Source organism: Coffea arabica, chromosome 11c (genome assembly GCF_036785885.1).
Source record: "Coffea arabica cultivar ET-39 chromosome 11c, Coffea Arabica ET-39 HiFi, whole genome shotgun sequence".
NCBI classification, from domain to species: Eukaryota; Viridiplantae; Streptophyta; class Magnoliopsida; order Gentianales; family Rubiaceae; genus Coffea; species Coffea arabica.
The window spans coordinates 44,375,833-44,392,813 of NC_092330.1; the positions used below are offsets into that span (position 1 = coordinate 44,375,833).

The window sequence follows — 16,981 nt, forward strand, 5'->3', positions numbered from 1 at the left end:
TTTGGTTAACATGTTGTCATTAATCAGGTAGGAAATGATAATTGAGTTCCCTAACTTATTCAGACCATTTACATGATTCAACCAGATTCAGACCATATGTAGAGAGATTTAACGAGATATGCAAACCTAATAAAAGCATTACAATTTAGCTGCTTGTGCAAGCCTGATCAGCTCAGGTACAGATCACTTTGAAATATCGTACATAACTCGGTCCGAGAACTCTCGACATTTGAGTATTTGACAGTACCGACAGACGTTGTGAAAATACACTGAAGGCGAAATCCTTAGATTATTACTTCATCAGGCGATGGGAATTTCCGACCTTTCACAAACTTCATTGGTTAAAACCATAGTCGAAGCAAGGAACATGATTCATTCTGCCTTTATTCCATGACAAGAAGCTATATAAGGCCCCTTGAGAAAGCAGAACAAACCAAGCTAAGCCATTCTTCCTCCACCACATCTCTCATCAAAGACCTCAACCTATTCCCGCAATGGCTAGTGAATTGGTGCCAACTACAAGGGGCCTGCAATTGCAGCCCATACAGCCAATTCAGCCTGTGTCTCGCCCAATGACTGAAAATGTACCCACCACTAGGGGCCACCCAATGACTCAAGCAACCCACGAAATAGCGCCCAGTACCAGGGGTCAGCCATCGACTACAGCTCGCCCTTACCTCGGTGAATCACGCCCCCACTTTGGTGAAGGGCAGGCTCACCTTGGAGAAGGGCAGGCTCACCTTGGCGAAGCGCAGGCTCACCTTGCTGAAGTGCCTGCTGTTAGGGGTCAACCCCCCACAAATGTGCCTGGTATTTTGAAGAATCAACCACCTGCCGGCAGGAGCGGCCATTTGATGAGGGAACGTCATCTGTTCTCAAGTTCAGATGATAATGCCATGATGAAGCAAATTCTAGCCGCACATGCTCCAGATGGCCGTGAATTTGATGTAAAAACTCTCGTCTTCATCGTTGAGGATATCATGCGCCGTGCTACATTTCTTGGCGAAGTATGTTATTGTCTCTTATTTATCGCCCTCGTTTCAGGATATGTACATAATGGAGTATATGTCCTCGTCCATGAATTTATTATTTAGTCGTATCACATATTCTAACATAAAATTGTATCTCTTTTGATCATTTTAGGGAGCACAAAGTCAAGCTCCTGCTGATACGTGGGAGGATAGGGCTATTCACGGCGGTTACACTGACATGCTAGAACTTTTGGCATATCCCATCAACAAAACAAATTCTGAGGTATGCATTCCGTATATATGCCTATCAAAGCTCCAGTGGACGTAGGGCATTCATGAAGCACTGTCACTATATACAATTTCAGTGAATTCAACCATGTTTGAAATTTAAAAAAAAAAAAAAAAAAAAAAGATGTTGCACCTAAGACGCACACAAGCAGAAAAAGAGGACATTGCAGAGACAGATCTCCACCCGAAAGAATATATTATGCTATACTGACATTGTTACTAAATGTTGTAAACGTGATATATGGCAGCTAATCTGCAAGTGCAGTTCGGGAGGAGATGCACATTCAATAACTATGGCACTCTTCCAGACACTGTCAAGCTATACTTGGGAGGCCAAGGTGGCAATAGCCTTTGCGGCTTTTGCTGTGAGTTATGGTGAGTTCTGGCTGGTTGCTCAGCTTTACACCACAAATCCACTAGCCAAGTCAGTTGCAGTTCTTAAGGAACTTCCAGAAATAATGGAGCATGCTGAAGCGTTGAAGCAAAAGTTTGAGGCAGTTAATAACCTCATTAACGCAATGCTGAATGTGACTCATTGCATTGTTAAGTTCAAGGAGCTCCCTACACAGTATATTAACCCTGAATCACCTGAAATGATATCTGCTGCTGCCCATATCCCCACAGCTGTTTACTGGACCGTTCGTAGCATTGTTGCTTGTTCGTTTATACTGCTGAACCTTATAGCCCTTGGACACGAGTATGTTTCCAATTTTCACTTCTTGTCAAGCCGTATTCTTGGTTTCTCTGACTACTTGGTTTAATGATAGAAAATGTCCTACACTCGTAGTAGCTAAACATGCTAGCGTGTGCAACAAGAAGATACCATCTGCACTATTTCTTACAATGTTTTTAGCAGTACTCCACCAGAAGGTTACGCTTGCCTAGCTATTTGCAATTTTAATCACTGTAATGAGGGTATGACTAAGCACTTAGACCGACAGTTGCAAACTTATTATTGTGATTGCTGCATTATAATTTTTATATTTTTAACAGGTATGTCGCCTCAGCTGCAGAGGCGTGGGAATTGAATAGTTGGTTTACAACTTATTATTGTGATTGCTGAATTATAATTTTTGTCTTTTTAACAGGTTTGTCGCCTCAGCTGCAGAGGCGTGGGAATTGAATAGCTTGGCTCATAAGCTTGCCAGCATAAAAGAGCACCTGGAAAGGCAAATGGATGTTATAAACCGGAGAATAGGTAATTACCTGCATATTGAACTTGTTCAGAACAGTTATGTAATATACTTACTACTTCAGAAAATAGGTAAATCAGAATTACGCATCCTACTTCACCATTTAATGACACAAGTCTTCCCATGTTGCAGAGGAGAGGAGAGAAAACGACGCATATCTAGCACTTGTTCGACTCTTTGAGACAACCCACGTCGACAACATGAAGATTCTTAGGGCTTTGATATATGCCAAGGAGGACCAGCTGCCCCTCTTTGATGGAACTCACAAGAGAAGAGTTTGTTCTCAGATTTCACCACAACCTAGCTTGCCTCCTTTTGCATATTGACTATCATGTACGTGACGTCTTTTTATCTTTTGAATGATGGCAGGCTAGCCTGGATGTATTGAGGAGGAAACATGTATTGCTACTCATTTCAGACCTTGACATGTCCCATGAAGAGCTCTCAGTCCTCCATCAGATGTATACTGAATCAAGGCAACAGCCAACTAGGCCAGAGAGTCAGTACGAGGTTGTTTGGCTTCCAGTTATTGACAGATTATTACCGTGGCATGATGCAACTGATAAGCAGTTTCAGTTTGTCCAAAACTCAATGCCATGGTACTCAGTGGCTCACCCAATGATGCTTGACCCTGCTGTCATCAGATTCATCAAGGAGAACTGGGGCTTTAACAAGAAACCTCAGCTTGTTGTCCTGGATCCACAGGGAAAAGACTCAAATCGCAATGCTTTGCACATGATGTGGATTTGGGGTAGTTTAGCTTTCCCTTTCACTAAAGCAAAAGAAGAAGCACTATGGAGGGAAGAAACCTGGAGGATTGAATTGTTGGCTGACTCCATTGATCCAAACCTTTTCCATTGGGTATCGACGTCTTATCTCATCTCAGGAATCAATTGCTTGCTAATTTGGGTCAAGAAATAGTAAAAAAAGCCAAACTTGAAATTATGCGGAGTGGTTTTATAGTGCATCTTGATACCAAGTATATAAGCTAGTACTGAACATGTTTCATGTTTCACAGGTAAATGAAAACAGATACATATGCTTGTATGGTGGAGAGGACATCGAATGGATCAGGAAATTCACAAACACTGTGCGGGGTGCTGCAAATGCTGCAGGTATCCGACTGGAGATGCTCTATGTAGGGAAAAGCAACCCCAAGGAAAGGGTGAGGAGAAACAATTCCATCATCCAGGCTGAGAACCTAAGCCACATTTTGACTGACCTGACTCTGATCTGGTTTTTCTGGGTGAGGCTGGAGAGCATGTGGCACTCCAAGAATCAACATGGCATGACAGTGGAGAATGATCCGATAATGCAAGAGATTGTGACCATGCTTAGCTTTGACGGAAGTGACCAGGGATGGGCTGTATTCTGCAGAGGTTCGCATGAGATGGCTAAAGGAAAAGCCGAAACAATTTATGAATGCATGAGCCAGTTTGATCGGTGGAAGGACAAAGTTGTTTACCCCGATGGCTTTGTGATTGCGATGAATGACCATCTTCGTGAGCTCCACACCCCCCATCATTGCAACCGCCTGATATTGCCCGGACCTACTGGGCATATTCCTGAGAGGGTGGTTTGTGCTGAATGCGGCCGTCCCATGGAGAGGTTCATCATGTACCGTTGCTGCATCGATTAAATTCAGCATTTGAGCTGAACCCAGGTCACGTTAGCTTTGGAGAACCAACATTGAATAATAATTACAATAACAAGCAAGCAGCTCTGCTTCTCCAAGGTCCAAACTAAACTACTACTACCACCATATATTCAAAGAGTTTGCTATTATTCCGCGTAAGAATAAAGCTGCTGTACTTTTTGCTTCCATGGCTTTTCTGCCTCCTACGATGGCACTAATAGTGCTGCGTGCTGTAAAATATTCCCAGTCGTGAATAAACGAAACTTTTCTCTTAACCTTCTCATTGTCTCATCTTCCTTTCATTATTTTTTTTGGGTTTGTTTTTCTGCCTCCGCATTTTCATATGCCTGTTGATTTATACCTTTTGCAGAATGCAGAACTAGTACTAGTAGTTGTTTACTACCGGGAAGAAATTAAGCTTCCACGTGATGATTGATTACCAATATATGCAACTTTTTAACTCCTTATGATTACTCGATGCTTCCCTCTGCATTCTACTACCAAGTTCAATCAATGACGTCTGAGGGAGGCAAAGCTGGTCTTTTCTGGGCATGATCCATGCAAGTATGGTTGAGAAGAAGACAGTTAAACTGTTTTCATTAGAACTCATTCGTTTTTGGAGTAATTCATTCTTCATCTTTAACTTCCTCTTCTTTTTTTACCATATCAAAAGAAGATTGTTCTTTGGTATTTTCCTGGATTCTTCTTACTCAAAAAAGTGTAGCAGGAGACAGGTAGCACGATGCAACAGAGAGATTTACACCGCGCTGTTTAATACTGACGAAATTGATTTATGCTTCGGGAAACTTGAACTCCCTCACTTTGGAAAGCAACTTTTCCAGAGAGAGTTCACCATTGAGAAGCAACTTAACTTTCGTTTATTTACCAAAAAAGAAAAAAAAAATTCAAGGAAATAAACCATACCAAGCAAGCATATGCGCAAGTAGTAATTACTACTGATAATAAGAATAATAATATGTGACAATCCGACTTAATTGAACAACGTGAGAACTAGTGGCTTTCAAGGTATATATAATGGTCGGATTGCATTTTTGAGTATTGATTTATGCTTCCGTTGACGCGTCCGTTGTGAGCCAACGAACGCAACGCCTCACTGAAGCAAAACCCCTAAAATGATTTTGAGGGTGAGAGATGCATGTAGAAGTGATTATCCAGGGAATAAAAATCAAACATACAAACTCTACAGAAATTTTTTTTAACAAAAACAAAAAAATAAATAAATAAAAAGGAAGTTGTCGTTCTGCAGTTTCCGATTTGCCGGAGCAAGAATCTGGCGGCCATCATAAATCCCAGGGGCTGCCGAGCGGCGGAAGGGTTCAGCTAGGCACTTGTGCGTAGTGGAGGGTTTCAAGTTTCAACTTTCAATTTATAAACGACGGGGCCTCCCATATATTTGCCACGGAGAGGATAATAAGATGCTTAAATTACACTTTCTTCCCCTGTATTTTGAGATCTTTGCTTTTCCTCTATTGATTTTTTGATTTTTTGAATACATATGAGAGAAAATCTCCTCCTCACTAAGTAAGTATAAATTAGAGTATGGTGGTATCTAAAAGGCAAACTAGCTAGTACATCTAATAGTACTAATGGCTTGAACGACATGTTTCCCTTTAATATGAAAGCATGATGTATTGCTATATTTCCATGCAAAATAATAAATGATTGTACGCATTCCTTATAAATGCACTATTGTAGCTTATTTATTCTTGTTTCATTTTCTAGCACTATATCATTGGCTTTCTTTCTAGAATTTTAGAGATCCAAATCTCAAGTTTAAAATTTTAATTTTTCATACAATTTGTTGTACCAAAAATAATTGAGCATAGACTCTCAATTCATAAATTATAGATTTCCCTTTGAGTTACATATTGTATGTTTAGCATGTCATTCATAATTCACCATACAAACCTTATGGTGAATAAAGATCTCAAATAAAGTTGCCACAAAAATTCTTAGTTTCTAATCATCTTTACCCCTTCTCCCCCCCCCCCAAATTTTGTTCTACTTCATGTCTTATACCTGCTAAATATCATATAATATGATTACTATAGAAATATTGAAATAGATGAATACACGCACAATCTCCATTATATTGTTACACAATATATTTGACATGATGTTACATAAAATTCCCCCTCGCTCGTACGTATTAGGGTGCACATTAAAATCTCCATTGTAATTTTATACAATATATTGAAGTTCCAAATTTCTTATGAATCCTACCAAAGGAAGAGGTTAATAAGTCAAAACTAAAGGGTAACAGAAGGAATATACTCAATGTCATGTTAAACTCAGCGAAATGTATCGTTCTATATTTGGCATAATTAGTCCAAAGGGCAAACAAGCCCCTATAGCTCAGTGGTAGAGCGTCAGTCTTGTAAACTGAAGGTCCGTAGTTCGATCCTGCGTGGGGGCACTCATCATTTTTGCCGCCTACATTCTTTTTTTTCAGTTCCCTTTCGGTAGCCCTCGAGTTTATCAGTTCACAAATCAACCTCTTTTGTCCCGCAGACCGCAATTTTTCATTATGGCCGGAGTCGTGAAGAAGCTGCTTCAGAAGCTACCAGATCAAAGAATCATCACATGTCTCAACCATCAAAAGCCGTTAACTCCTTTGTTTCCAACAACTATCCAGCGAACCTTACTCGACCCTCATTCTTTCGTACAAAATCCCAGTTCAAATTGTTCAACCGTGGAGAAATTTGCCCACAAAAATGACTTTCATATTTATCCCAGTTTTTCATTTGGGTATTTTTTGAATCCAATCTTCTCATCTGGGCTAAAGTTAGATCAGTCTCAATCACTTGAAGCAAAAAATTTGGACTTGGATGAGTCAAGACTCATGTGGGCTGACAGTGTCAAGAAGAAGAGAAAGAGGAAGATGAACAAGCATAAGTTGAGGAAACTTCGCAAACGCCTTCGAGGCCATTCATGAACAAGGTCCACTCGATAAAGATTCAATCTTTTTGTTTCCCCATTTTTATGATACAATTTCTCTACGTTTTATTTAAAAAAAATTGAGGGCATTATAGTCTAGGTATTACTGAATTTTGATCTTGGAATATGGTTTATTTTCTCTTAATAATATCGGTGGATTATAATTCTTGAAAGTTCTCTGGCTTCATTAGTTTTAGCAAAAATGTATACGTTTTAGGTGGTAGCATTTAATACCGGTGTTAGGGTTGTGTTTATCTGCCCTAGTAAGCACAACTGAATGATTTATGCTTGTAGTAAGCTCTTAAAAGAGAATATAGAACTAATTTAAACAGATAACGTGAAAAAATATGCTTGCTTTGCTATAGTTGAACTTGAATAAGTACCGAGAGCAGAATTAGGAACCTTTCTAGGTGAAGCTGTACTTAGATCAATTCCAGAAATGGTGGCAAATTATCATCTCCTACTGCTGTGCATTTTGTCTGGAATTATTTTTCCTTCCTTGCTTTTAGCTTTGTTGCTAGACTTCAGATAACAACACTAGTATCTCTTAACCATTAATTTTGATCGTATTTGTTTCACAGCCTAGTTGGAGCATTTAAGCCCTTAAGCTACTAAATGGCCACTTAGGTCTGTTATCCCGTGAGGTATTAAGGTGGAATATCAGATTCTATTATTGGTTACAGCAAATAGTTGTTTAAAATGACTCAGAATTCCCTTATGAGTAGGAAATCGAATATGAGCTCATTAGTTTGAGGTTTGGTGTTTGGAAAATTGTTGAAATTCTTTATCTAGAAATCTTATGGTCATAAATGCTTAACTTCCTTTTTTGCAATAAGGTAAAACGATTGAATTTGAAAACATCGGATACCAAATTTTATACCTATGACCTGTCTATGATACGGTATCTACGAACTATTGTTGCTTTCTCATGGATAAACTGTAAATCAGATTGACAAGATTCAGGTTAAATATATGTGGTGTTTAGTAATTTCTCTTTGGAGTCTCATCAGCGTCGTAATACTTTGAGGCTTTGGAGTTAATGTATTCCAAAGAGATGTGAAGGTTCTTATCAACTATGTATCATTGACTGCTACTGTCACTACTAACTCCATGTCTTATCTGCTAGACCATGGTCAGATGTACTTTAGCTAGTTTTAAAACCTTGTCTGCTCAGAACCAATATCCTGTAATCTTAATCTTGTAATTGCCACGAGTGAAGAAAGTCAGTAGTTCAATCTAAATAAAATTGAATTTCTTGCTAAGAGAAGAGGAAAAATGAAAAAGTTATGAGCATCGTTACAGCTCATGACTACTTACTGAAAAGAGGGTTACACGATTGATGAAATTTGACTTGTAAGTTTTGCACTCAGTGTTTGATTATCTTCTTTTGAACATTGAACTTCATTATTTAAATGTCTATGATTGAGTACAGAAAGAATTTTAATTCTAATTGCAGAAGTAAGATAAATCAGATTAATTAGAATTTTCAGCTGTTTCATAATTTTTGTGAGAATAGATTGAAGTCAAAACAATCCAGAAGTTATAAGCGTATAACTCTTTTAGTCATTCTTTTCTTTTGGAAGTGTGGGGATTTACTTGGTCGACTGGAATCAATGACAAATGAAGTTACAACATACCGTGCAGCACTCAAAAACTAATGGGTTTGCCTGCATATTAGTGGAATCCATCAGGTTTAACTTGTTTCTCTTCTTGTCTCCGCATTTAGTTGTAGATTATAGTTTTGATCTAATTGTCTTAGGTGATTTCTGACACCATGTAGAGGATATGCTTTTTTTTTTTGCATGTGCATCATCCACGGCGGTAATCATAAAGTGCCATTTCATGATGCTAGTTGACTACAATTACAAAGAAACAATGTTCAACACAATGAACTTGATAATAGGAAGCACACAAATGAAGAAGCATGTTATACATATCACATGGGGAAGACTTTCTTTTCACTTCTTTCTTTTTTAAAAAAATAAAAAAAATCTTCAAACAAATAGTGGCAAAAATGTATATACAGAACTGAGAGCAAGACAATTTGAAAGAAAAGATTAGAAGTTTCGTTGAGGGAAAGGAAATTTTTACAGGGATACTTACATGAATCCCATGTTTGATTTTTACTACAATTTTCTCTTGTACATTGCGGACATGCACTTTAAGTGAAAATTTTGTGGACTTGCAAACAAGTTCATGTTTATTAATTGAACTTTGACCAGTATTTTCTGTCTGTTGAGTTGAAGAAATATTTAGATCACTTGATTTTTTTTCTTTCCGCTGGGCAGCCTTTGTCTATTTCAAGAACTTGGGAAGGATACATTAAACTCGTATATGAATATTCTGAACCTTGTCAGTTACACCGGACAGTTGAATATGCATTTGTTAGCCGGAAAGGAGGGAAACTGCTATGTGCTTCTGTAAATGAAATACTGGGGGACTATTTTGGAATTGGTGCCACATTGTTGACATGTGATGCTAGGCAGTGGCATAAATTTTTGTTGGTTCATATTTTTCGACTATGTGATACTTTGTTGTCTTACCAAAATAGCATGCAACCCTATTGCAGTATTTTATATACTAGGCATTATTGCAAAGTGGGCATTGTAGAGGACTTACTTCAGCTCAGATTCGTCGGAGTTAGGTACTTAGCCTGAGTTCCTTTTTAATTCAGATTCTTGTTGAGCAAGATTATTCAACAGACAAGAACAAATATTCTGCCGTTATTGAGATGGGTAAGAATGAATGGTGTACCATTTGATTATGTCGCGTCTGATTGACTCGAACCTCCACCCCTCCCGGTTCAGGATGACACAACACCCTTACTGGTTTTTTCCTCATTTTAGTCCTGTTTCTAGATCAATTAGCTGAACAGTCATAGCAACTTAAAAGAACCCTGGGACCAAAAAAAGGATTACGAGTATAACATAAAAAGCTAGATAGCATTCTCTTCTTTCTTTCATATTTCTCTCTCTCTCTCTCTCTCTCTCTTTCTGGTGAATGCTTTTTCTTCATAAATATCTTCTGGCCTAACCGTGCTTCCTTATCCAGGTGGCTGCTTTCAGAATTGGGATGAGGAGCCTCAGACGAGTAGTGAAGTAAGTGCTTCTCCCCTCCCCCTCCCCCTCCCCCTCCCCCACAAGAGTATAGTCTTAGCAATTAGAAACTTTTAAAAGGCTTGTGCACTTTTGTGGCTGTTATGATTGTCCTCTTGTTCCCAGTCAAGAAAACAATTCTAGGCAGCAAGTTGTGCAAGAGCAAGTTGGCAACTTGGAAGCGTGCAGCTGCAAAACAAAGCAATTTTTTTTTTTTTAAGGGGCTGAAACTTTTTTTTTTTTTTTGAATCTTGATTTGGCATGCATGATCAATAATTTTTTTTTTTTTTTTTTTGTCAGCAACAATACATCCATTGGATGCACTATTTTTTTTATATATTACTATAATGTTACCATCATATGTTTGGGGCACTGCCCTGCCCTGCCCATCACTCAAATTTAGTATTGCCACGTAAATTAGTGTATGAAATTGTTGCAAAACTCAGGGTCTGGTAATCATGCAGAATTTTCTACATCAACTTGCGACAGGGCATCAACGATTTTTCTTGATGATCCATTTTAAAACAAGAGTGAGGTCAGGTGGATGTTTGAATTTTTCGACGCATCTTGCGAGCGTCCAACAACTCCCTCTGAAAAATATTCAGAAATTCTTCTGCGTCACCCTTCACGCTCCAAACCACCTCGAGGCTCGAGTAATTCACCATCACTATTAATGATAATATAATATTTCTGCTTCGATTTCCCGCATTTTGCAACTTGCCAAGTTGCATATTATTATCCAAAACGGATAACTTTTCTTCTCCTCTCCACCCACACAACAGAACACCCTCTCCTTCTTTTATAATTCAAAAGAAGAAAAAAAATCTTGTTTACTTTTCTTTTTGCCGTCAGAAGAAGAAGAGCTTTATCTGAAGTGCTTGTTGTATAGCAAATCTGAGATCTCGCCGTACCATACCATACCGACCTTCTTCCGTTGCAATGTGTAAGTACGTTAACACAGACAAAAATCAAGTAGTCATTTGATTGGCAAAAAAGAAGCAGGCGAAGTTAGTTGTGAGGCTTATAAATGTTATCAAAGTGCAATAAAGCAATCAGCTTTTCATTTCTTTACATGCCAAATGGATGGATATGGATCAAATCAAGTGTGTACTTCTCAATATGAAGATATAGCCATATTGGCTCAAAAAGTTCAAAGCTCTCGTCGTTTCTCATCCAAGCATTTGGATTTTCTTTTTCACCCAAAAAAAAAAAAAAGCATTTGGATTTCGGACCTGCAGTTTTCTTTGGTGATCTGTACGGCACTTTGCAAATCGCTGTACACCACAAACACACCCGAGAGATTTTGTTGTTTTTTTGGGCAGGTTCATTGCTGCTTAAATGGGAAGGCGGCGTGGGAATTTTTGGGGAACTATTTGTCTCAACGCCTTTAGCACTACCTTTAGAGATACACTACCAACACTCGATCGTGAAGGTTTTTGGGAAAATTTTCTTCTACTAATCCTTAATCGTCGCACGTTACTAAAATTGTTGTCTGAGCAATGCAATAATAGTTTATATATATATTTTGTCGACACAGGAATGTCCGGATCAATTTTTACATGGTCCAACTAATCCCCTGCGATCCGGACTCGGTACCCCAACCCGGTCCGAACACGTTATATGCGCGGAGGAATTCAGCGGAGCGAAACTAATTAACATCATACTAAACCAAAGCGTTATGATGACCGTAGATTTGGTTCTTGATTTTAGCATAATCATTAGCTAACTACTTAATCTAATACCGTTGATTAGTTGGAGCTGCACTTTGATCGGCCATGCATCCATCCCATCCCAGGTTTTTTTACTACAATTTGTCATCTTTCTCATTTAAGTACTCGGAACTAGTTTTTATCGCTTCAAGCTGTCTCATGCAACCGAACCGCAGGAGGCCGGCTGGCGAGTTGTTCCACCTTCCAATTCAACATTATTGTTGTTTGAAAGTTTTATCATTATTATATAGTATGAATGTGTGTGTGTGTAGTTTGAAAGTTTTTATCAACATTGATTGTTGTTGTTGTTTGTGAATTTCCATGACCAATACAATAGGGTGGGTCTGAGCGAGAAGTATTGAGATAATAATATTTTTGCTTGACTGCTTAGTAGCTAGATAAACAAAAAATGCGAGTGAGTAGCTAGCTAGTAATAATTTTTAAGTTCATTCATGGCATGCATTAATGGATATCAGCAGTACGTACGTTGGTTTTAGATACTGCATGATGAAGAAGAGAGTTAGCATTGAAGTCGAGTCAGAATTGTTGCAGATCGTACGTTGGAATTTCACTGCAAAAGAATAATAATAATCCGCCCGGATGGAGTTGCTGGATAGACACCGCGCGTCATGATCTTCTGTCATAAAATTGCTGGAAGATTAATGCTGGTTTTGCCTTAATGTTCCATTATTTAAGTTCCTTGTTTCTGATTAATTAAGTGAATAGACTACTTGATCCACGTTGGAAGGAGGACATGGGGATGGGAGTCTTAACACTACTCGAGGAAATCATAACCTTCCAAACCTTAATCTCACCGTCAAAACTTCCACTGAACACCTTAACGGCACCACCAGAATCCTCCTCCGCCACCGCCACCAGCGACCTCACCGGCTTAGCATGTCCGTCCAAGACCGTCAAACAACAGTACCGTCCATCATGGCCCCGATGCCAAATCCTCACCGTCCTATCAGCCGACCCGCTCAACAACAAATCGCACACGTTAATCAAACACAATATAGCCTTCGAATGGCCCCTCAACGCTCCCGTCACCACCATATGATTAGCACTCTCCTCCCTCTCCCACACCAATATCGACCGGTCACAGGCTCCGGAAAACAAAACCGAGCCATCAAAGTTCAATGCCAATGCATTAACGGCTGATTTATGCTTCTCAAGAGTAGCCACTAAAACGTGTTTCTTCTCACCGAATGCTCTTCCCCAGACTCTGATCCGCTTATCAGCCGAGCCCGTGTAAATGAGACCGCCTGGTGATGCTGCTACCGCGTTAATCGCATCATCATGGGCTTTGATTGATTCTGTGCATCGAAAATCCTTGGCCCGCCAAATCTTTAGATATTTATCCCACGAGACCGAGTGTAACAAATTTTCTGCCGCGGCTAGACTTGATACTGCATCATAATGTTCGACCCATAGTTTCTTCCTGTGACGTCGAACTTTGACGTAGTTTTTGGGTAATATGAAGTTTCTCAACCGATCCTCGACCGTGGGAAGTGTGGCGATGAGCTTATGTTGTCCAACCGAGGATGACGTTAATTTCCAAACTCGGATTCTGCAATCTTGGTGAGCCGTGAAAATCTTTCCGTCACAAAAGGCTAAGGATTTGATGGAGCCGGATGAGGAGGAATCATTATTGACGTGGAAGGAATCGAAAAGCGTGAAGTTAGTGGTGTTGAAAACGTTGACTTGGCCGCCTGAGACGGCGTAGAGGAGATTATTGTTTAGTGCGAGGAAGTTGACGTGGGCGGGTTGTTGGGGTTTAAGGGAGGTGATGCAAAGGGTTGTGATGGAGAGGTTTAAGGCTTCGGGGGAGAGTTTTTGGAGAGAGGGGACGGATGGGAGAGTTGAGATGGAGAGGTTGCTTTCGAGGCTGGTATGACTCCGAGTAGTATAGGTGGAATCTTGAGAAGTTAAGGATGATGCACTACTACTTGCTTGAGCGTCTGAGCAGCTGCTTGAATCAGAAATGACAAGTTGGTTTGGCGTCGGTGGAGGGACGATGGCGTCTTTGGCGGTGGAGATGCAGGTTGAGGAGGAGCATGTTGACCTTAGCCATGATCTCACCTTCATTGCAGAGAGAGGCCTAGAGATGTTACAAGAGAATACAGGAAAAGGTTTGTTTTTAAAATTTTTTTTCTTTTGGTTTTTGTTCAAATAGAGACTTCAAGTGTGCGGGAGGAACAAGGAGGAAGGTGGTGGTGGATTTTTTTTTTTTTGGAGTGGGGGTGGATGGGGAGGGGAGAAAGGGAAGAGGAGGGTGTTTTCTTTGGATCCTGAATGGAATAGTTGGTGTATGCAGGCGTCTATATATGCATATTTTGAGTTTAGGTAGCCAATGCAAGTATTATAATTTTATGATGCATGGTCAAATAGACAAAGAAAAAGGGAAGGGCACCAATCAATCAATTTGATTAGAGAGGAAAAGAAAACGGAGTGAGGTGATTCGTGATTGTGAAACGTTAATATTTCAATACTTTTGTGTGTAACAAAGAAAATGAGAATCTGCTATTTCTATGTAAATTTGAGAAGAGTTTTTAGTATGAAGGTCTCCAAATTCACCATTCTTTTTTGTAAATTTTTAATTTATTTAAATTCACAAAATCTATTTATTCCATTCAAAAGCATTTGATTTCAAAATTTTTTAAAAACATTTCATTTCAAATTTTTAATTACTTCAAAAGCTTCCACAGTATAGCACACCAAATTTTGTAGACCTCAACATTTTCAGCGGATTGGCATTGCATGTTTTGGTTTTACAATTTGAATTCACCACAACTTTCCTATGCACTTTGCCTATTGACAATGGTAAAGAAATTAGGATAACTGAATCTTTATAAGATGCAAAGGCATTTTTATTTTTAATATACTATAAGATTACTCCAAATTTATTATGCACAATTCGATAAAACTGAATCTATTCTCAAACATGATTTTTTTTTTTATTCTTTAATTGTACTTAAACGAAACGTGAATAGTGACAAAGTTGAAACATGAGACCATAGGGTTAAGAAAGGGCAAATTGTGGTCGAGGCGAAATTTTAATTAAGGATAGTAGGAAGACTAGTAGAATAAGGAAAGAATAGTAGAATAAGAGATGAATAGGTTACAGGGATATATGGGAGAGAAGACTACTATTATTAGTCTGTCAAGAACAAGAAACGTAGGACCCACGAGAAGGAAAGGGTTACCATAATTGTACCAGTGGCGAGGTAAAAAACTTGATTGGAGTCTTCCGTATTCCCCCTCCCGAGTTCCACGTCATTTGTTGACCGTAGGGATGTAATCGATCCAAGTTAAACTCGAGTATTGCTATACTCGAGCTCGACTCAACTCATATATACTTAGGCTCGAGCTTGATCGAGTACAAAAAATCGATACTCGAAACTTGACTCGAGAAACTCGTTTAAAACTCAAGATTCGACTCGATAAGGCTCGACCTTTAGTCAAACTTTATCAAATCGACTCTAATCAAGTTTTTTGACTCGACTCGAATGTAAATTCCGTAAAACTTATACCCATAATGGTCATTTTATAATTATAATACATATATATTATTTAAATTATAAATATATTATTTAAATGCCCCCGGTTCGACGAGTAGTTCGACAAGTCTCGAGCCTCAAAATATTGGCTCGAAACTCGACTCGAATGACAATCGAGTAGCTCGAGACTCGGCTCGAACTCGGTCAACCCGAGTTCAAGCCAAGCCGTTGACTGAGCTACTCGCGAGCTATTCGATTACGACTCGATTCGCGTACATCCCTAGTTGAGTGTGCCTGTGTCTAGTACTTAAGTTCCATAGGGGATGCTAAAATCCCTAGTTGAGTGTGCCTGTGTCTAGTACTTAAGTTCCATAGGGGATGCTAAAAGCCGCAATTGCTTTTTGGTATTCCTGTGGGGTTAATTTAGGTGCTTTATGCATATATATCTTGTCCAAAGGACAAAGGAAGGATGGTGGAGGAGTAGGGATGGCAACGGGGCGGGGGTCGCTTCCCCCGCGGGTTTATAAAACTTTTCTTGCGGGGTTAATAAAATTTTATTATAGTTAAATTTTAATAAATAATCAAATACTAAAATATCAACACATCATCAAGTTATTATTCATTGTAATTTTATAATTGAAACTCATAAAAACAATCAAATAAAAGTTATTTGAATACAATCCAACATGATGAAATAAATACAAATAAAATAGTTAAGTTTTCACTTTTCGTACAAATACAATCACTAATTTAACTGAATCTTTATAAGATGCAAAGGCATTTTTATTTTTAATATACTATAAGATTACTCCAAATTTATTATGCACAATACTAAACAATTCGATAAACTGGATCTATTCTCAAACATGTTATCTAGATAGAGATTTTTTTTTTTAAATTCTTTAATTGTACTTAAACGAATCGTGAATAGCGAAAAAGTCGAAACGCGAGGCCATAGGGTTAAGAAAGGGCAATTGTGGTTGAGGCGAAATTTTAATTAAGGATAGTAGGAAGAGTAGGAAAATAATCGAAGGAAAGAATAGTAGAATAAGAGATGAATAGGTTAGATGGGAGAGAAATCTATCTCAGTCAATCAAGAACAAGAAACGTAGGACCCGCGAGAAGAAAGGAGTTACCATAAGGAAGGTGGAGCTGCCGGAGGCGATTGGAAAGAGTATCATTTCATGGTTGGGGGAAAGTGGTGAAAAGAGATGGTGATTATATATATATTTGTTTAGTATGCCTTAACTTTGGGTATTTTTTAAGTTACTTTTGTACATTTTTGAGGATCTTTCTTTCAACCCATTTTGAATTTTTAACATAAGATATTCTGATAGAAATTTATGCGAATACGAAAGTCTTTTATTCATTTTAAAATTTTCTTTTCCTATAAATTATTTTTATAAAATAATAATAATATTATTATTAGTTTACTTTCAATGTGTGAATCTGTGCATAGCACGGACCAAACCAAAATGTTAGTAGAGAAGAATTTTGTAACTCGGTTTTGATTTTATTCTTTTTTTTTTTTTTTTTTTTTTGAGGATGAATGGTGACGGAGGAATATAAGTTGCAAGGCGGCTTCTGGTAAATATCGGCCCCTGACAATAAACAATGCCCACTGGCGGCAA

At 38.6% G+C, this 16,981-nt stretch overlaps 2 protein-coding genes, 1 long non-coding RNA gene and 2 other non-coding genes across 5 annotated transcripts; 3 read left to right on the forward strand and 2 right to left on the reverse strand.

The window, feature by feature from the left end:
* Positions 1-211: 211 nt before the first annotated feature.
* On the forward strand, positions 212-4,363 carry LOC113716858 (protein SIEVE ELEMENT OCCLUSION B-like). The gene is made up of 7 exons (XM_027241376.2): positions 212-1,007; positions 1,144-1,254; positions 1,508-1,956; positions 2,348-2,457; positions 2,585-2,727; positions 2,822-3,313; positions 3,471-4,363. The coding sequence occupies exons 1-7, from the start codon at positions 495-497 to the stop codon at positions 4,089-4,091; spliced, it is 2,439 nt and encodes an 812-aa protein (XP_027097177.2). The 5' UTR covers positions 212-494; the 3' UTR covers positions 4,092-4,363.
* Positions 4,364-4,804: 441 nt separating this feature from the next.
* Positions 4,805-4,955, reverse strand: LOC113717467 (small nucleolar RNA snoR137). The gene has a single exon (XR_003454394.1). It is a non-coding gene; the product is annotated as a small nucleolar RNA snoR137 (small nucleolar RNA).
* Positions 4,956-6,453: 1,498 nt separating this feature from the next.
* Positions 6,454-6,525, forward strand: TRNAT-UGU (transfer RNA threonine (anticodon UGU)). The gene has a single exon. It is a non-coding gene; the product is annotated as a tRNA-Thr (tRNA).
* A 2,101-nt stretch (positions 6,526-8,626) lies between these two features.
* LOC113715784 (uncharacterized) lies at positions 8,627-10,361 on the forward strand. The gene is made up of 3 exons (XR_003454081.2): positions 8,627-8,737; positions 9,721-9,781; positions 10,098-10,361. It is a non-coding gene; the product is annotated as an uncharacterized lncRNA (long non-coding RNA).
* A 2,032-nt stretch (positions 10,362-12,393) lies between these two features.
* Positions 12,394-14,130, reverse strand: LOC113717306 (protein JINGUBANG-like). The gene has a single exon (XM_027242099.2). The coding sequence runs from the start codon at positions 13,936-13,938 to the stop codon at positions 12,565-12,567; it is 1,374 nt and encodes a 457-aa protein (XP_027097900.1). The 5' UTR covers positions 13,939-14,130; the 3' UTR covers positions 12,394-12,564.
* Between the last annotated feature and the right edge of the window lie 2,851 nt (positions 14,131-16,981).